Source organism: Thalassophryne amazonica, chromosome 15, assembly GCF_902500255.1.
Source record: "Thalassophryne amazonica chromosome 15, fThaAma1.1, whole genome shotgun sequence".
Classification (NCBI taxonomy): domain Eukaryota; kingdom Metazoa; phylum Chordata; class Actinopteri; order Batrachoidiformes; family Batrachoididae; genus Thalassophryne; species Thalassophryne amazonica.
Window position 1 is genome coordinate 77,777,242 of NC_047117.1, and position 14,095 is coordinate 77,791,336.

At 41.6% G+C, this 14,095-nt stretch overlaps 1 protein-coding gene across 2 annotated transcripts in view; it reads left to right on the forward strand.

Annotated features, from left to right (window-relative positions):
* The window catches only part of glra3 (glycine receptor, alpha 3), a 79,672-nt gene that overhangs the window by 48,718 nt on the left and 16,859 nt on the right, over positions 1 to 14,095 (forward strand). For both annotated transcript variants that reach the window (XM_034188864.1, XM_034188865.1), the window contains exons 4-5: positions 8,188 to 8,411; positions 12,175 to 12,257. In XM_034188864.1, coding sequence (XP_034044755.1) covers positions 8,188 to 8,411; positions 12,175 to 12,257 — 307 coding nt within the window. The remainder of the gene's footprint in view (positions 1 to 8,187; positions 8,412 to 12,174; positions 12,258 to 14,095) is intronic.

Below are 14,095 nucleotides of genomic sequence, written 5' to 3' on the forward strand. Positions count from 1 at the left end.
GATGTCCAGCTCTTGTGATAACCAGAGAAAGAGCACACGACGGTCTCGTATCCACAGAGCCATCAGCTTAGAAATGATACAGTGGTTTGTGCCTCGTCATCGCAGCTCGGACCGCGGCGCGCCGAGTGTCCTTAAAGCAGTCCTTAAAGCTGTAGTTACAGTCCTTATTCTCTGTGAAGCCCGTAAAATTTTCACCGAAAGCCAGATAAATTTTTCGAATGGTTTCCAGGTGCCAGTCTCTAACAGCTTCTGAAAAAATTCTGATGGAAAAAAGTCCTTTTCATTCTGCCATTTCCAGACAATGAAAATCCGACGAGGGGGCGGGACCACTCCTTTCACAAGGCGTGCTCACAGGCGAATGACGTCACCGACAGGTGTGGAAAAACTCACGCATGCGCACGAGGGTTCAAGCATGTCTGACGTAAAAACATATGAATGAAATCCATATAGTTTTTGAAAAAAATAAAAAGGACCGTTACTTTATTGACAGACCTTGTACATATTGCTTATCACAAGAGAAGGCAAAGGAGAATGAATCCCCATCGTTAAAGAAGCAAAAACATATAAAGGGAAACAAAACTGTGACCGGCGAAGGCAGTAATGCAACGTGCAACCTCATGACTAGATGATGATAAATCCCACACACTGTGATACTTGTACTACTCAAAAGGTGACCATTCCAGAACCATTTTCAGAGTATAACAAGGTATGGTTGTATAAAATACAGTAGTATTGGTCATGACAAAACAGCAATTGTTGTTTAAATCCATCCATCCATCCACTTCGTATACCTGCTTACTCCAATTAAGGGTCACAGGGAGAGCTGGAACCTTTATAATCGTCCAAGTCTCCCTTGCAAAAGAGATCTCGATCTCAATGGGACTAACCTGCTTAAATAAACATTAAATTCAAAACCTATCCCAGCAGTCATAGGGTGTGAGATGGGCTACACCTTAGACAGGATGCCAGTCTGTAACAGGGCTGTTGTTGAAATAGTTTCCATTTTCAAGAAAGACATATTTATGGGTAATTAATGTTTTAAGAGATGTTCCAAGACCATTCTGGAATCCACCTGTGTCTGTGCTTGGACAAAATCAGGTTACAAATCAATTCCCTTGACTTCTGCCAAAGTAAATTATTTGAATATTAATGTTGATTTCAACAGTAACTGACATACCGAGTTTGGTAGAAATCAGCAAAAGGACCTGGGAAGAGTAGGCCAACAAATGCATAGACAAACATGACCTTGGCCCTAATGATTGGCCTTGTGTAAATTTGACTTTGCCTTGGACAATTCTAGAATCCCTACATGTGTGCCACCTTTAGTGCACATCAAAGTGAAGATGTTCCATTTTTAATCTGGACCTCAGTGACCTTGACCTCAGTGACCTTGACCTTTGATGAATTTGATTACACCTGAGCACTTCCACAGACCTCTTATATGTGTCAAGTTTGGTGGACAATGGCGTGAATATCATAATTTTGACATTTGACCCCACTGACCTTGACCTTTACCAAGTAGTTGCCTGTCATCTAAGATACCATGTTTGGTGGAAATCAGATAAAGGACCTGGAGGTAGTAGAGGAACAGACAGATAAACAAAAATTTTGACCTTTGGCCCCAATGACCTTGACTTGAAATGCCCAAATAAATCCCTTAAACACCATTCTGGGGTCAACCTACATGCCCTCTTTTGCTTACTTGAAATTCACTTCTGCAGTATATTTAAGAAATTTTACAAAAAAAAAAAAAAAAAAATTCCTTCTTGAATAATGAGAGATTTCTTAGAAAGAAAAGAATGTTTGAGGTCTGCACTTTCTAAATGACATGTATTATTAAACGATGGTTAATGCCAACAAAAGTAATACCCCAGTGTGGGTACATGGACCAGTACTCCAGTAACCCAGTGTTAATAACTTGTTTTCCACTAAGAGTGTTTTCTTACCAACAGAATAGTTTGTTGGTGGTCAGTTATAGATCGTCTTATCAAGGATTATTCTAATTGTATGCAGTGCCTCATTGGTGTCCTAGTGAATCTTCTGATCTCCTTCCCTTATTGTTTTCATTTATGTAATAGGAAAAGGGTAAATATTATACTTAACGATTCATCTGTGCAGTTATTCTGTGAGCTGCATTTGCTTTTTAAAAAAAATCTTGACATTTTGGAGTGGAACTGGTACACTATTGACTTTCTGTAATATAAGGCACAATAAAGGTTTTAAATATCCTGTGATGAATTGCCTAATCCACATCTCAGAGTGGATGAAAATTACTGTAGACTCTGGCTCTCTATCATATGATTATTTTGGAAATAATTTGTTGGAGACTTTCAGCACTTCTCCACACTATGTACAACCCTGTTATTATACCTTCACAAAACTTTGTGTGGGAGGTCCGTCTGAATAACCACTGTCCATCTGTTTGTCTGTCTACTGGGCTTGTTAGCACAACTCCTCCTAAACTGTTTGGTAGATTTTAATGAAACTTCATATGCTGTAGCCACACCACATGAAGGGATTTTTTTTTTTTTTTTTTTTTTTTTTTTTTTTTTTTTTTTTGCTGTAGAAAAATCAAGATGCATCTTGAACAGGGTGAGGGCTCAAAGTGTAATGGAGTAAGAACACACACGGGCAAGTGAGCGAAGCAGAAAGTAGAAGAGACGGACAAGCAGACAGGAATAGCAGATGTGCAGTGAAGACATTTAGTGACTCTCACAGCAAATATTTTTAAGTGACATGAAGTGAGACCACACTGCATAGATGCAGTTTTTTGCATCAGTACTGTGCACAAACAAACACCTGTAGCCTTTATGGGATAACTCATATGCTGCAGTAGTTGTGTGTATCAGGTAACTCAGTGTTTTGTCACATTTGTTGGCCAGATTTCTGTAAATGGACTGCATTTATATAGCACTTTTCCATCTGCATCAGATGCTCAAAGTGCTTTACAATAATGCCTCACATTCACCCAGATGTCAGGGTGCTGCCATGCAAGGTACTCACTACACCGGGAGCAACTAGGGGATTAAGGACCTTGCCCAAGGGCCCTTAATGATTTTCCAGTCATGCTGGGATTTGAACCGAGGATTCTCTGGTCTCAAGCCCAACGCTTAACCACTAGACCATCACTTTCCCTGTTAGTCTGTGTTAAATGTTTTTTCATCGGCATGCAAAATTAAAGCAAATCAGCAAATTAATAAATAAATGTCCCAACTGCCTGCGTGTCATGTCAGAGGTCCAAGTTCCAGGCAGATTTGTTTCTTTGTCAAAAATAGATGACTGCACTAAATAACAGACTTAAGAAAACTAAAGTTTAAAAAAAAAAACCCAAGTAACTCCGCTAGAGAACATTCCACAAATGATTTGGCTTAGCTTCAAAGCTGATGCACTGATAAATCTTCAACATTTTCCCATGGCAGTGATAATGTCATAAAATGTCTAAACATGTATGCTTTGTCGTATTTTTGTTAGTGTAACAATTCGGTTGTGTCATTTGTGCTACTTTGCTTCTCAGTGGCTCTTAACACAGCCACAGAGCAGCTGCACATGAAATAAAAAATGTATGATTTTCAGTCACTAAGGACAAAAGCATCAACAATGGTTAGTATCACTGGCAGTGCTTCTTAAAAAGCACACCTACTATACATCCATGTGTGATTTTTATGAACTGCATCTGCGCTCGCCGTGCCCGTTGGAAGTGAAGTGGAAGAAGAGCAATATCACTTCCAGTTCCTGCACATCATAAGCAAAGATGCTTACTGCTTTGGTATTTTACATTCAGTGAACTTTCTCAGGAGATCAACTTCTCACACCGCAGAGAGACTGTGGGACAGAGACACACAATCTGCTAACTCAGGATCAGTTTGAGATACCATATGTTCCCTTTAGTTACACAATATTACACACATGGATACAAGTTTTATTCTTAAAAATTAAAACGTCCAATTCAATTTCCACTCATATCACACTAATCAAACAGAATAGAAAACTTGGGGGTTGTCTAAAATATACAAAACACACAGCCGGGAGGGGAGGTCGGGTCTTGACGCATGACCTGATGCTGAACTTTGCCACATCCACCGCCCCACATAATCACTCTGTGTACTGGATGGAAAACCACTACCTTCAATTTATTTTCATTTATATAGCAGCAATTACAATAAAGCTGCCTCAAGGCGCTTCGCACAAGTAAGGTCTAACCTTACCAACTCCTAGAGCAAGCACACAGGCGACAGTGGTAAGGAAAACCTCCCTCTGATGATTTGAGGAAGAAACCACAAGCAGACCAGACTCAAACAGGTGACCCTCTGCTTGGACCATGCTACAGACACACTTGACAATACAAATATACAGTAAGTTTTGGGAGTCCATGCTGGTGTCCAGGATGGGAGGCTTGCAGAAGAAAACATCCACTCCCACTTCTGACTTCTGGATGAAGCCACACCTCAAACAGAGAGAGAAGGTACCTTTCAGAAAGTGACCATCGATCCACGGCAGTCACCTGCCCTGAGCTTTCTCCAACTACTGTGGTTCTCAACACTAAGGCACCTGCATGCTGGATCATGCCTAGAGAAACGAGCCGCATGGTGTTCCTTTATTTATACCTCTTATCTAAGTAACCAAAAGTAACCACTTGTTTGACGCAGCTATTCCAGCAGTACACAAGGAATATCTCAAGAGACCTAATACCAAAGACATCCAGTTATTGGCTTAGGACCCTGGTAGTGTTGAAGTTTCACAACAATACAGTAAGACAGGAAGCACCCGTATCATATCGACTCGGACCTTCCTTCTCCTGCAAAGATGTCAGCATTGCACAATGCCTCTGTTCAGCTCAGTCTCCAAAGCCGAAGACCCATAGACATGAATGTTACCTACAAAGTCAAAACGTTCCACATCTGGTGGAACAACATTCTCAAACTTCACAGGAGCATATAAATGGCTTTGATATTTAACACTTGAATACAAAGTTAATGGTGATTTTTGGCTTCTAGTGACGGTCAATGCTCAGCAAGTTTGCAGAGTTGTCCAATAAATTAGGCAACTACTTAAATGGTCCTTTTTCACCATCACATGACTAACCCTTTGTGTAATTTTTGTTATGAGGTTTGAGATTTTGATATTCAAAACTATTAGAAATGCACAACAGGACAACTTTGCAGTGTGTGATTACTGCAGAATAATACGACCAACAAATAAAACAATAAACACCCCCCCCCCCCCCCCCCCGTATCTGCTTTTACAACAAAATTTTGAGATTTTTCTAGTATTCTAGAATCTTGTTCAGGCTGAATTGAGCCAGGTTCATTCTCAAAATGTTTTCACAGCTACCATGTTTGGAGTCTCTGTACCTTCAAACTTTTCAGTTTGGGTCTGAACCAAAATACCAGGTGTGAAAGCTGTCTCGAGCCATAGTCTGGACTAAAGGACCAAAATTTGGTCGCACCAAAATGGGGCACACTGGCAGACCATGTGTATTCCAGTTGCTGTAACTCTGCTGTTCTGTTTTTCGATCCATCAGGTTGTTGTGACCACTGGACTCCATGGTTGCTTAGCTGAAACATTTCCTTGTTTTGTTTTTGTTATTTATTGTGGTCTGCAGGAGATGTCCTCCTGTAATCAAAAATGAGGGAGGGAGTGTTTCCTTACCACTCTTGCCAGTGTGATTACTCAGGGGGATGGATATTGGTCTGACTTATGTCCTGATTTGGCACTGTGCAAACTGAATAGAAATTGTGGTCTGGGAGTAGATCAGATTGAGCCATGGTCCAGTGCATTTGCAGTGTGAAAGCATTTTTTAGATAATTTAGACTTTTGGACCAATTAGAGCAATTAAGGCGGTTTATTGTCACCTATTAACTAGTACAATTTAATTAATTTACCTGTTTAAATTCTCGGAACACTATATTGCTCTCCATTTTTCTCTTTAAAAATAGAATAACCACCGTTTCCTCTGTGTCACTTTGACAGGTGGTAATAACTGAAAGTGTCACTAGTAAATACAGAATAATAATAGTTTAGTTGCATTATAATGAATCCATTTATTCTTTCTTTTTTTTAATTGAACTATCCATCAAATTGATAACAAACTAACATCAGACACACGTACATACAGCTTTCATACACTCAACAAAAATATAAATGCAACACTTTTGGTTTTGCTCCCATTTTGTATGAGATGAACTCAAAGATCTAAAACTTTTTCCACATACACAATATCACCATTTCCCTCAAATATTGTTCACAAACCAGTCTAAATCTGTGGTAGTGAGCACTTCTCCTTTGCTGAGATAATCCATCCCACCTCACAGGTGTGCCATATCAAGACGCTGATTAGACACCATGATTAGTGCACAGGTGTGCCTTAGACTGCCCACAATAAAAGGCCACTCTGAAAGGTGCAGTTTTGTTTTATTGGGGGGGGATACCAGTCAGTATCTGGTGTGACCACCATTTGCCTCATGCAGTGCAACACATCCCCTTCGCATAGAGTTGATCAGGTTGTCAGTTGTGGCCTGTGGAATGTTGGTCCACTCCTCTTCAATGGCTGTGCGAAGTTGCTGGATATTGGCAGGAACTGGTACACGCTGTCGTATACGCCGGTCCAGAGCATCCCAAACATGCTCAATGGGTGACATGTCCATTGAGTATGCCGGCCATGCAAGAACTGGGACATTTTCAGCTTCCAAGAATTGTGTACAGATCCTTGCAACATGGGGCAGTTCATTATCCTGCTGCAACATGAGGTGATGTTCTTGGGTGGCACAACAATGGGCCTCAGGATCTCGTCACGGTATCTCTGTGCATTCAAAATGCCATCAATAAAATGCACCTGTGTTCTTCGTCCATAACAGATGCCTGCCCATACCATAACCCCACCGCCACCATGGGCCACTCGATCCACAACATTGACATCAGAAAACCGCTCACCCACACGACGCCACACACGCTGTCTGCCATCTGCCCTGAACAGTGTGAACCGGGATTCATCCGTGAAGAGAACACCTCTCCAACGTGCCAAACACCAGCGAATGTGAGCATTTGCCCACTCAAGTCGGGTACGACGACGAACTGGAGTCAGGTCGAGACCCCGATGAGGACGACGAGCATGCAGATGAGCTTCCCTGAGATGGTTTCTGACAGTTTGTGCAGAAATTCTTTGGTTATGCAAACCGATTGTTTCAGCAGCTGTCCGAGTGGCTGGTCTCAGACGATCTTGGAGGTGAACATGCTGGATGTGGAGGTCCTGGGCTGGTGTGGTTACACGTGGTCTGCGGTTGTGAGGCTGGTTGGATGTACTGCCAAATTCTCTGAAACGCCTTTGAAGACGGCTTATGGTAGAGAAATGAACATTCAATACATGAGCAACAGCTCTGGTTGACATTCCTGCTGTCAGCATGCCAATTGCACGCTCCCTCAAATCTTGCAGCATCTGTGGCATTGTGCTGTGTGATAAAACTGCACCTTTCAGAGTGGCCTTTTATTGTGGGCAGTCTAAGGCACACCTGTGCACTAATCATGGTGTCTAATCAGCATCTTGATATGGCACACCTGTGAGGTGGGATGGATTATCTCAACAAAGGAGAAGTGCTCACTATCACAGATTTAGACTGGTTTGTGAACAATATTTGAGGGAAATGGTGATATTGTGTATGTGGAAAACGTTTTAGATCTTTGAGTTCATCTCATACAAAATGGGAGCAAAACCAAAAGTGTTGTGTTTATATTTTTATTGAGTGTAATTTATGACCTCAGGATGCAAGTACGTCATGAAACTGAGACTGTAGCTTAACAGTGTGAACCAAAACTAAATGGAACAAGCATATACAAACACCAACCTAGGTTCAGACCTTGCTCCAAACTTTCAGGTAGGAAAACACCCTTAGCACTTAAATGGTCTACTAAAGGTTGATGAAGAGGGTTGAGATTTATTTGAGTTTTTGTGTTGCCCATGTCTTGTACAGTCTATGTGACAGATTGTTAAAAAGTTAAATTTTATGCCCAATTGGGGGGGGGGGTTGGAATCAATTTCAGTGTAATATTTATTCAGACAGGAGTGAAGTTGTTAGTTACTGCACCATAACAAATAGAGCTAAAAACATGCAATAATATTCTTCATCCCTGTGCAGAATTCCAGGATTTTGGGATTAATGCATTTGTTTTTCTTTGATAAATTTATTTTTGCAGGACTATCGTGTGAACATCTTCCTTCGTCAGCAGTGGAATGATCCCAGGCTTGCCTATGCTGAATACCCAGATGATTCTCTGGACTTGGATCCATCTATGTTGGATTCCATATGGAAACCAGATTTGTTTTTTGCCAATGAAAAGGGAGCCCACTTTCACGAAGTCACTACAGACAACAAACTCCTCAGGATATTTAAAAATGGAAATGTTTTATACTCTATAAGGTAAGTAAGGAGAACCAGACACCATGAAAAAAATATCACATTGGGCACCAAAAAATAACACTGCAGACCTGCACGCAAATTCAAATGCAATTTTAATGTTAAATATCCCTTCATATTAACTTAAAAACTTTAATCCTGCATCAAAGCCATGGAGGCATACAGTACTTTCCCCCATATGACTTGAACATATTACTGTAATATTAGCTGTCACTTCAGTACAGATGGACCCACTCGGTACTTCAAATTGTCCAGCATCCAATAGGACTATAACTTGTTTTTCATATAAAGACCATTCTGCAAAAATCATCACAGTGACCATAACCATAATAATGGCAGCTGACGTGTCATTCAACACAATGCTGCTCACCTCCTCCTTCAGCTGGAAGTTGGGCTGCTTTATTTTTAGGTGTACCTTTAAATAAAGCTACTTCATCTGTTGGACCTGGTACCGGGGCAGGGACACCTGATTTAGTATAAATAACTTGCTAAATGTTTCCTTGTGTCACCTAAAAGGGGAGTGGTGTATTAGAAAAGTATCCAACCTTATTATTTTTTTTTCAAAAACTATATAGATTTGAATCATGTGTGATTACATCAGACATGCTTGAACCCTCGTGGGCATGCGAAAGTTTTTTCACGCCTGTCGGTTACGTCATTCGCCTGTGGGTAGTCTTTGAGTGAGGAGTCGCCCACCCTCTCGTCGATTTTTTCATTGTTTAGGAATGGCTCAGAGACTGCTGCTTTGTTTGATCAAAATTTTTTCAAAACTGTAAGGCACAACTGAGTGGACACCATTCGATAAATTCAGCTGGTTTTCGGTAAAAATTTTAACGGCTGATGAGAGATTTTGGTCTGGTAGTGTCGCCGTAAGGACGGCGATCTGCGCTTCGAGGCAGCAGCGTCTCGCCGTTTCAAGTTGAAAACTTCCACATTTCAGGCTCTGTTGACCCAGTAAGTCGTCAGAGAACAGAGAACTTTAAGAAGAAGTCGGCATGAGGAGTTTTTCGGACATTCCATTGTTAACGGACATTTTGTAATGAAAGAACGTGCAGGCAGAGTCGCATGTCGGGCCGGACCCGACCGCGGGGGGTCGCGACAGGAAAAACACCTCCGTTGGAAACCTTAACGGACAGGTTGGAACGTGCCCAAGCTGTTAAACAATTTCTCAGTTACATGTTGAAAGCCATCAAAAGCCGCCTGAATTTTACAAATGGTTTTCAACACGGAGGTGTTTTTCCTGTCGCGGCGCACACAGATTCGCCAAGTCGTCACGGAAACGACTCAGCGAATTTGCGCGCACGTCTTTCATTAAAAAATGTCCTTAAACAGTGGAATGTCCGCATAAAGTCCTCATGCCGGCCTCTTCTGAATCTTCTCTGTTCTCTCACGACGTCCTGGGTGAATTAAGCCTTAAATTAGGATGTTTTCAGCTCAAAACAAGCCGACGACGGTGCCTGGAAGCGCTGCGCGACGTCCCGCTCCGTGGGAAGTCCTTACACCGACAGAAACACCCCATAATTTCTCATCAGCCGTTAAACTTTTCACCGAAAACCAGCTTAATTTCTTGAATAGTGTCCACTCGGATATTCCTCACAGGTCCAGAAAAAATTTTGATAAAGCAACGCGCGCCGTCTCGAGCAGCGTGTGAAACAAAGGAATTCAGCCGAGAGGGCGGGACCACATCTCACTCAAGGCCTGCCCACAGGGAAATGACGTCACCGACGCGTGAAAAAACTCATGCATGCACACGAGGTTTCAAGCATGATTTGTGTAATCACACGTCATTCAAATCCATATAGTTAAAACAAAAATAAAAGTGTCGGTTTCTTATCTAATAGACCTCGTATTTTTAAAAGATTAACTGTTATTGAAGCAAAAGTAGCATGATTTCACTAGAGACTTAGTTAACAGGTTCATTTCAACCACACGGAACCCGCTTATTCCAGTTAAGGGTCACGGGGTGCTGGAGCCTAAATAATGTTTGCACTTTGGGGCAGGACCAAACATTTTATGTAAATAGTGTTGTGAAGGTGTCGTAGCACGGACCCACAACAGGGGGCGCAAATGAACGGACAATGACTAAACCAAAAGGTAACAATTTAATGTTGTGACGCTACACAACGAAAAGACACAGAAATTATGCACAGTCAATTAGCACCAGGTGACGTGTGGCAGGCTCGAAGATAGGAGACCCCCCCGACGAGAGAGAAGCCGTACTCCACACGGCTTCCACCACCAACGGTCTGAAGAACACCGGAGCCTCCAAGTCCCGAGTCCCCAGGTGGCCTCTGTTCCCGGCTGTCGACCCTGGCACTGCTGGCAGAAAGCAAAAACAGGATGTGTGAGTGTGAGTCCGCACACTCAGTAATACACAGTCCAACACTGATGGGAGGGAGCACCTCCACCTCCAATCATACACTCAAGCAGCTCCTGTCAGTCACTTATCTGGAGGGAGTGGGAGGCGAAGACGTCGCGGTTCCCACAACACGCCACTCCGACAAAACTGTCCCACAGGAATAAACGGCTGCAAACAGAGATCAAAACGTGGATTAATCCAAATACTGCAGAGAAGGATTACCTCAGGAATGGTAGTCGATTTCTCGGCGAGGAGGTGGAGTTGCAGTCCGGCTTTTATGGTGGTGATGATGATGAACGAGTGACAGCTGGGGCAGGGGATGAATGACAGCTGTCACTTCTTCTAGGTCTGGCGCCCTCTCGTGCTTGGAGCCCGCACTCCAAGCAGGGCGCCCTCTGGTGGTGGTGGGCCAGCAGTACCTCCTCTTCAGCGGCCCACACAACAAATAGGAGGAGAGGGTGGACACGGAGGCTCTCTGGATGTTTACTTTTGGCTAAAAATAAGGAGATTAACAGACCCATTAGTTTTCTTAATTTCTTGTAAATAAAATAATTTATTAAAAATTGCCTAATGTTCTAATATATATTTTTAGGGCCTTTGCCAGCAATGGGCTCTTAGAATCTAGCCTTGAGTTTCCCAGCCTGTTTAACCTCTGCGTTGTGTACGTTGTCTCTCCACCTCGGGATGCGAACTCACAATCTCTGGTATTGAAGGCAGGGACTTTAACCAGGAGGATAAAACCAATAAACTCTGGCTTCTGTGGTCAGAGCCTCTTTTGGCATTGGGTAGTGAGGTTTACTGACTACCATATGCACAGTGCCTCCTGTTGGCCTTTTTTTTCTTTTCCTCTCTGCTGCTCCACTATAACGCTGTGGATAATGAAGCAACAAGCAAAATTTGTTGTGTTCACAGTGGCTGCAATCACTATCACTAAAGTTGGTAACTCCTTCAGAGTTGTCATGGGTGGCTTGTTTCCTTCCCTCAGTAGTCTCCTTCATGCACTGTTGCTCTATTTTGAGGACAGTTTGGTCTAAGCTGAGCAACCACACTATGGCATTCACTTTCATTTTCTTTATGACTGATTTAACTCCAGCAGGATGTGCTGTGCTTGAAGGTTTGGCCAACTGGATATGAAATGCAACCAGACAAAATATTAAAAATGTATTGTTTTGTTCAACATTTTACTAATGTCTTTAATTTTCTAGTTGATACACAATGAAATAAAAAAAAAACAAAGGTCCAAATTAATAAAATATTAATATTGTTGTTAATTGAAGTTCAACAATTGAAATGTATCATTTTCAGAAATTAAACACTAACATTTTACTTCGTGTTGACCTTTATATAATTTGATTGCATGTGACCTTCAGTTGTATTATTGTCTGTGTCATTTGCTCTTTCTTTCAGACTCACATTAACTCTGTCATGTCCCATGGATCTGAAAAATTTTCCTATGGATGTCCAAACTTGTATTATGCAGTTAGAGAGCTGTAAGTACAGTATATAAACATGCCATCAGAACATGAAGTTAATCTATCACTGCTTTTAGTTCAGCATTGTCAATGATTTCATATATAGTAGATTCTCACATGTTGCACTTGAATCAGCTGAAGTCACTGCATTGTTCTGATTATAGGATGATCCAAGGTTTTTCAAGACATATTTTTGGAAAAAGATGTTCTGAAGACCAAATCTACTTTTGTATAAAGAAAATGCTTTTCTATTAAAAAGTGATGCTAATAAGAGCACATTTTATCAGCCACTCCTTTGTTACACACTCACCTCTCAATCTCTTGGAAGCACTGCTTTTAGGACCACTGTAAGCTCTTCTGACTGTTAGCATTTTTTTTATCTTTTTGTGCTCAGCATATCCTAAAATTGTATTTCACCACAGTGTTATTTCATGGTGACTTGAGAGTTGATTGAGTGACTCTGCTGCATTCATCACCATGAGATTATATTTTGAATCATAACTTCTCAGCTGCGCCAGGCCTTTGTCTATATACTATTTGTTTCCTAGCAGAAAAGTGCTGCCATGAGGGTACGGAACGCATCAAAGCATTTCTAAAAAGAAAAAAAAAGAACTGCATGGTTTTGCTTGTATAATGATAAACATCTAACAAGCTTACAATATGTACCTTGATTAAAAAAAAACTCACCAACAGCTTTTATACTTCATGTAACTGCTTCCACAGAAAAGTAGAGGGGTATATTGCTTCAGTCCTCTGGGGCACACTTGTTTCACAGGTATTTGGAATCACTCAGTGTTTAAATTCTATTTCATGTCAAAATGGCTAATTGCGCAGTGCAAATTTTGCAGATAACCTAATATTGTATTGCTTAATATTTATTGTTGTACAGCACAGCAAGAGTAAACTGTTTTCCCAGTATTTAAGAGCAATGAATTTCTGATGGAGTTCAGTGTAACCTTGACTAGGGCCTAATAGTAACAATCCATGTTTCGTGCCCTCCCCCAAAGCCAATCATTACCATAAATCTAGCACCTCCCTACTTAGCTGACCTAATCAGGCCCTACATACCGGCACGGGCTCTGCATTCTCAGGGCACAAGGCTACTTTGTGTCCCTAGGATGAATAAAAAGTCTGCGGGCTATAGAGCTTTCTCTTCTCATGCACCTGTTTTGTGGAGTGATCTCCCTGTGTCAAAAAAACAGTCACATTCTGTAGAGACTTTGAAGTCCAGACTTAACATGCTTTTTTTTTTTCCTTTTCGTATGGCTAGCATACTGGCATAATATGGTACTATGCTTCCTAGCCTTTTAAATTCCTTTTTTATTAGTAAACAGAGCGGGTTTCGGCCTCAACTTTATCTGAAGTCTGGGTCTGTTAGTGAAGTTTAGGGCGAGTGGCCGGCGATCACCTTAGTGTTTCTTCTGCTTTCCAGTTGCTTAATTCTGACAAATTATTCCTTAAGTGTAGTTTTTCTGGCTGACTGATTCTGTTTTCTTTTTGTCTCTATCCGAGATGCGGCTGGATCCACATCAGATGATTTCTGTAACGGACGCGGAACTGACTCTGCTGCAGAAACAGATCCACTGAATGGCTACTTTGTGGCTCAGTTACTGACTAGAACATCAACAATTTTAAAATGTCTTAGAGAAAAGATGTGTTTTTAAGCAAGACTTAAAAACCTCTAATGAAGGAGCCAGCCTAACATCCAAAGGCAACTCATTCCATAGTTTGGGGGCCACCACAGCAAAAGCTCTGTCACCCAGGTGTTTCAGTCTCGACTTGGGGACAGCAAGAAGTAACTGGTCAGTCGATCTGAGAGACCTTCGAAGGGTGTATATATGTAAGAGGTCTGCCAG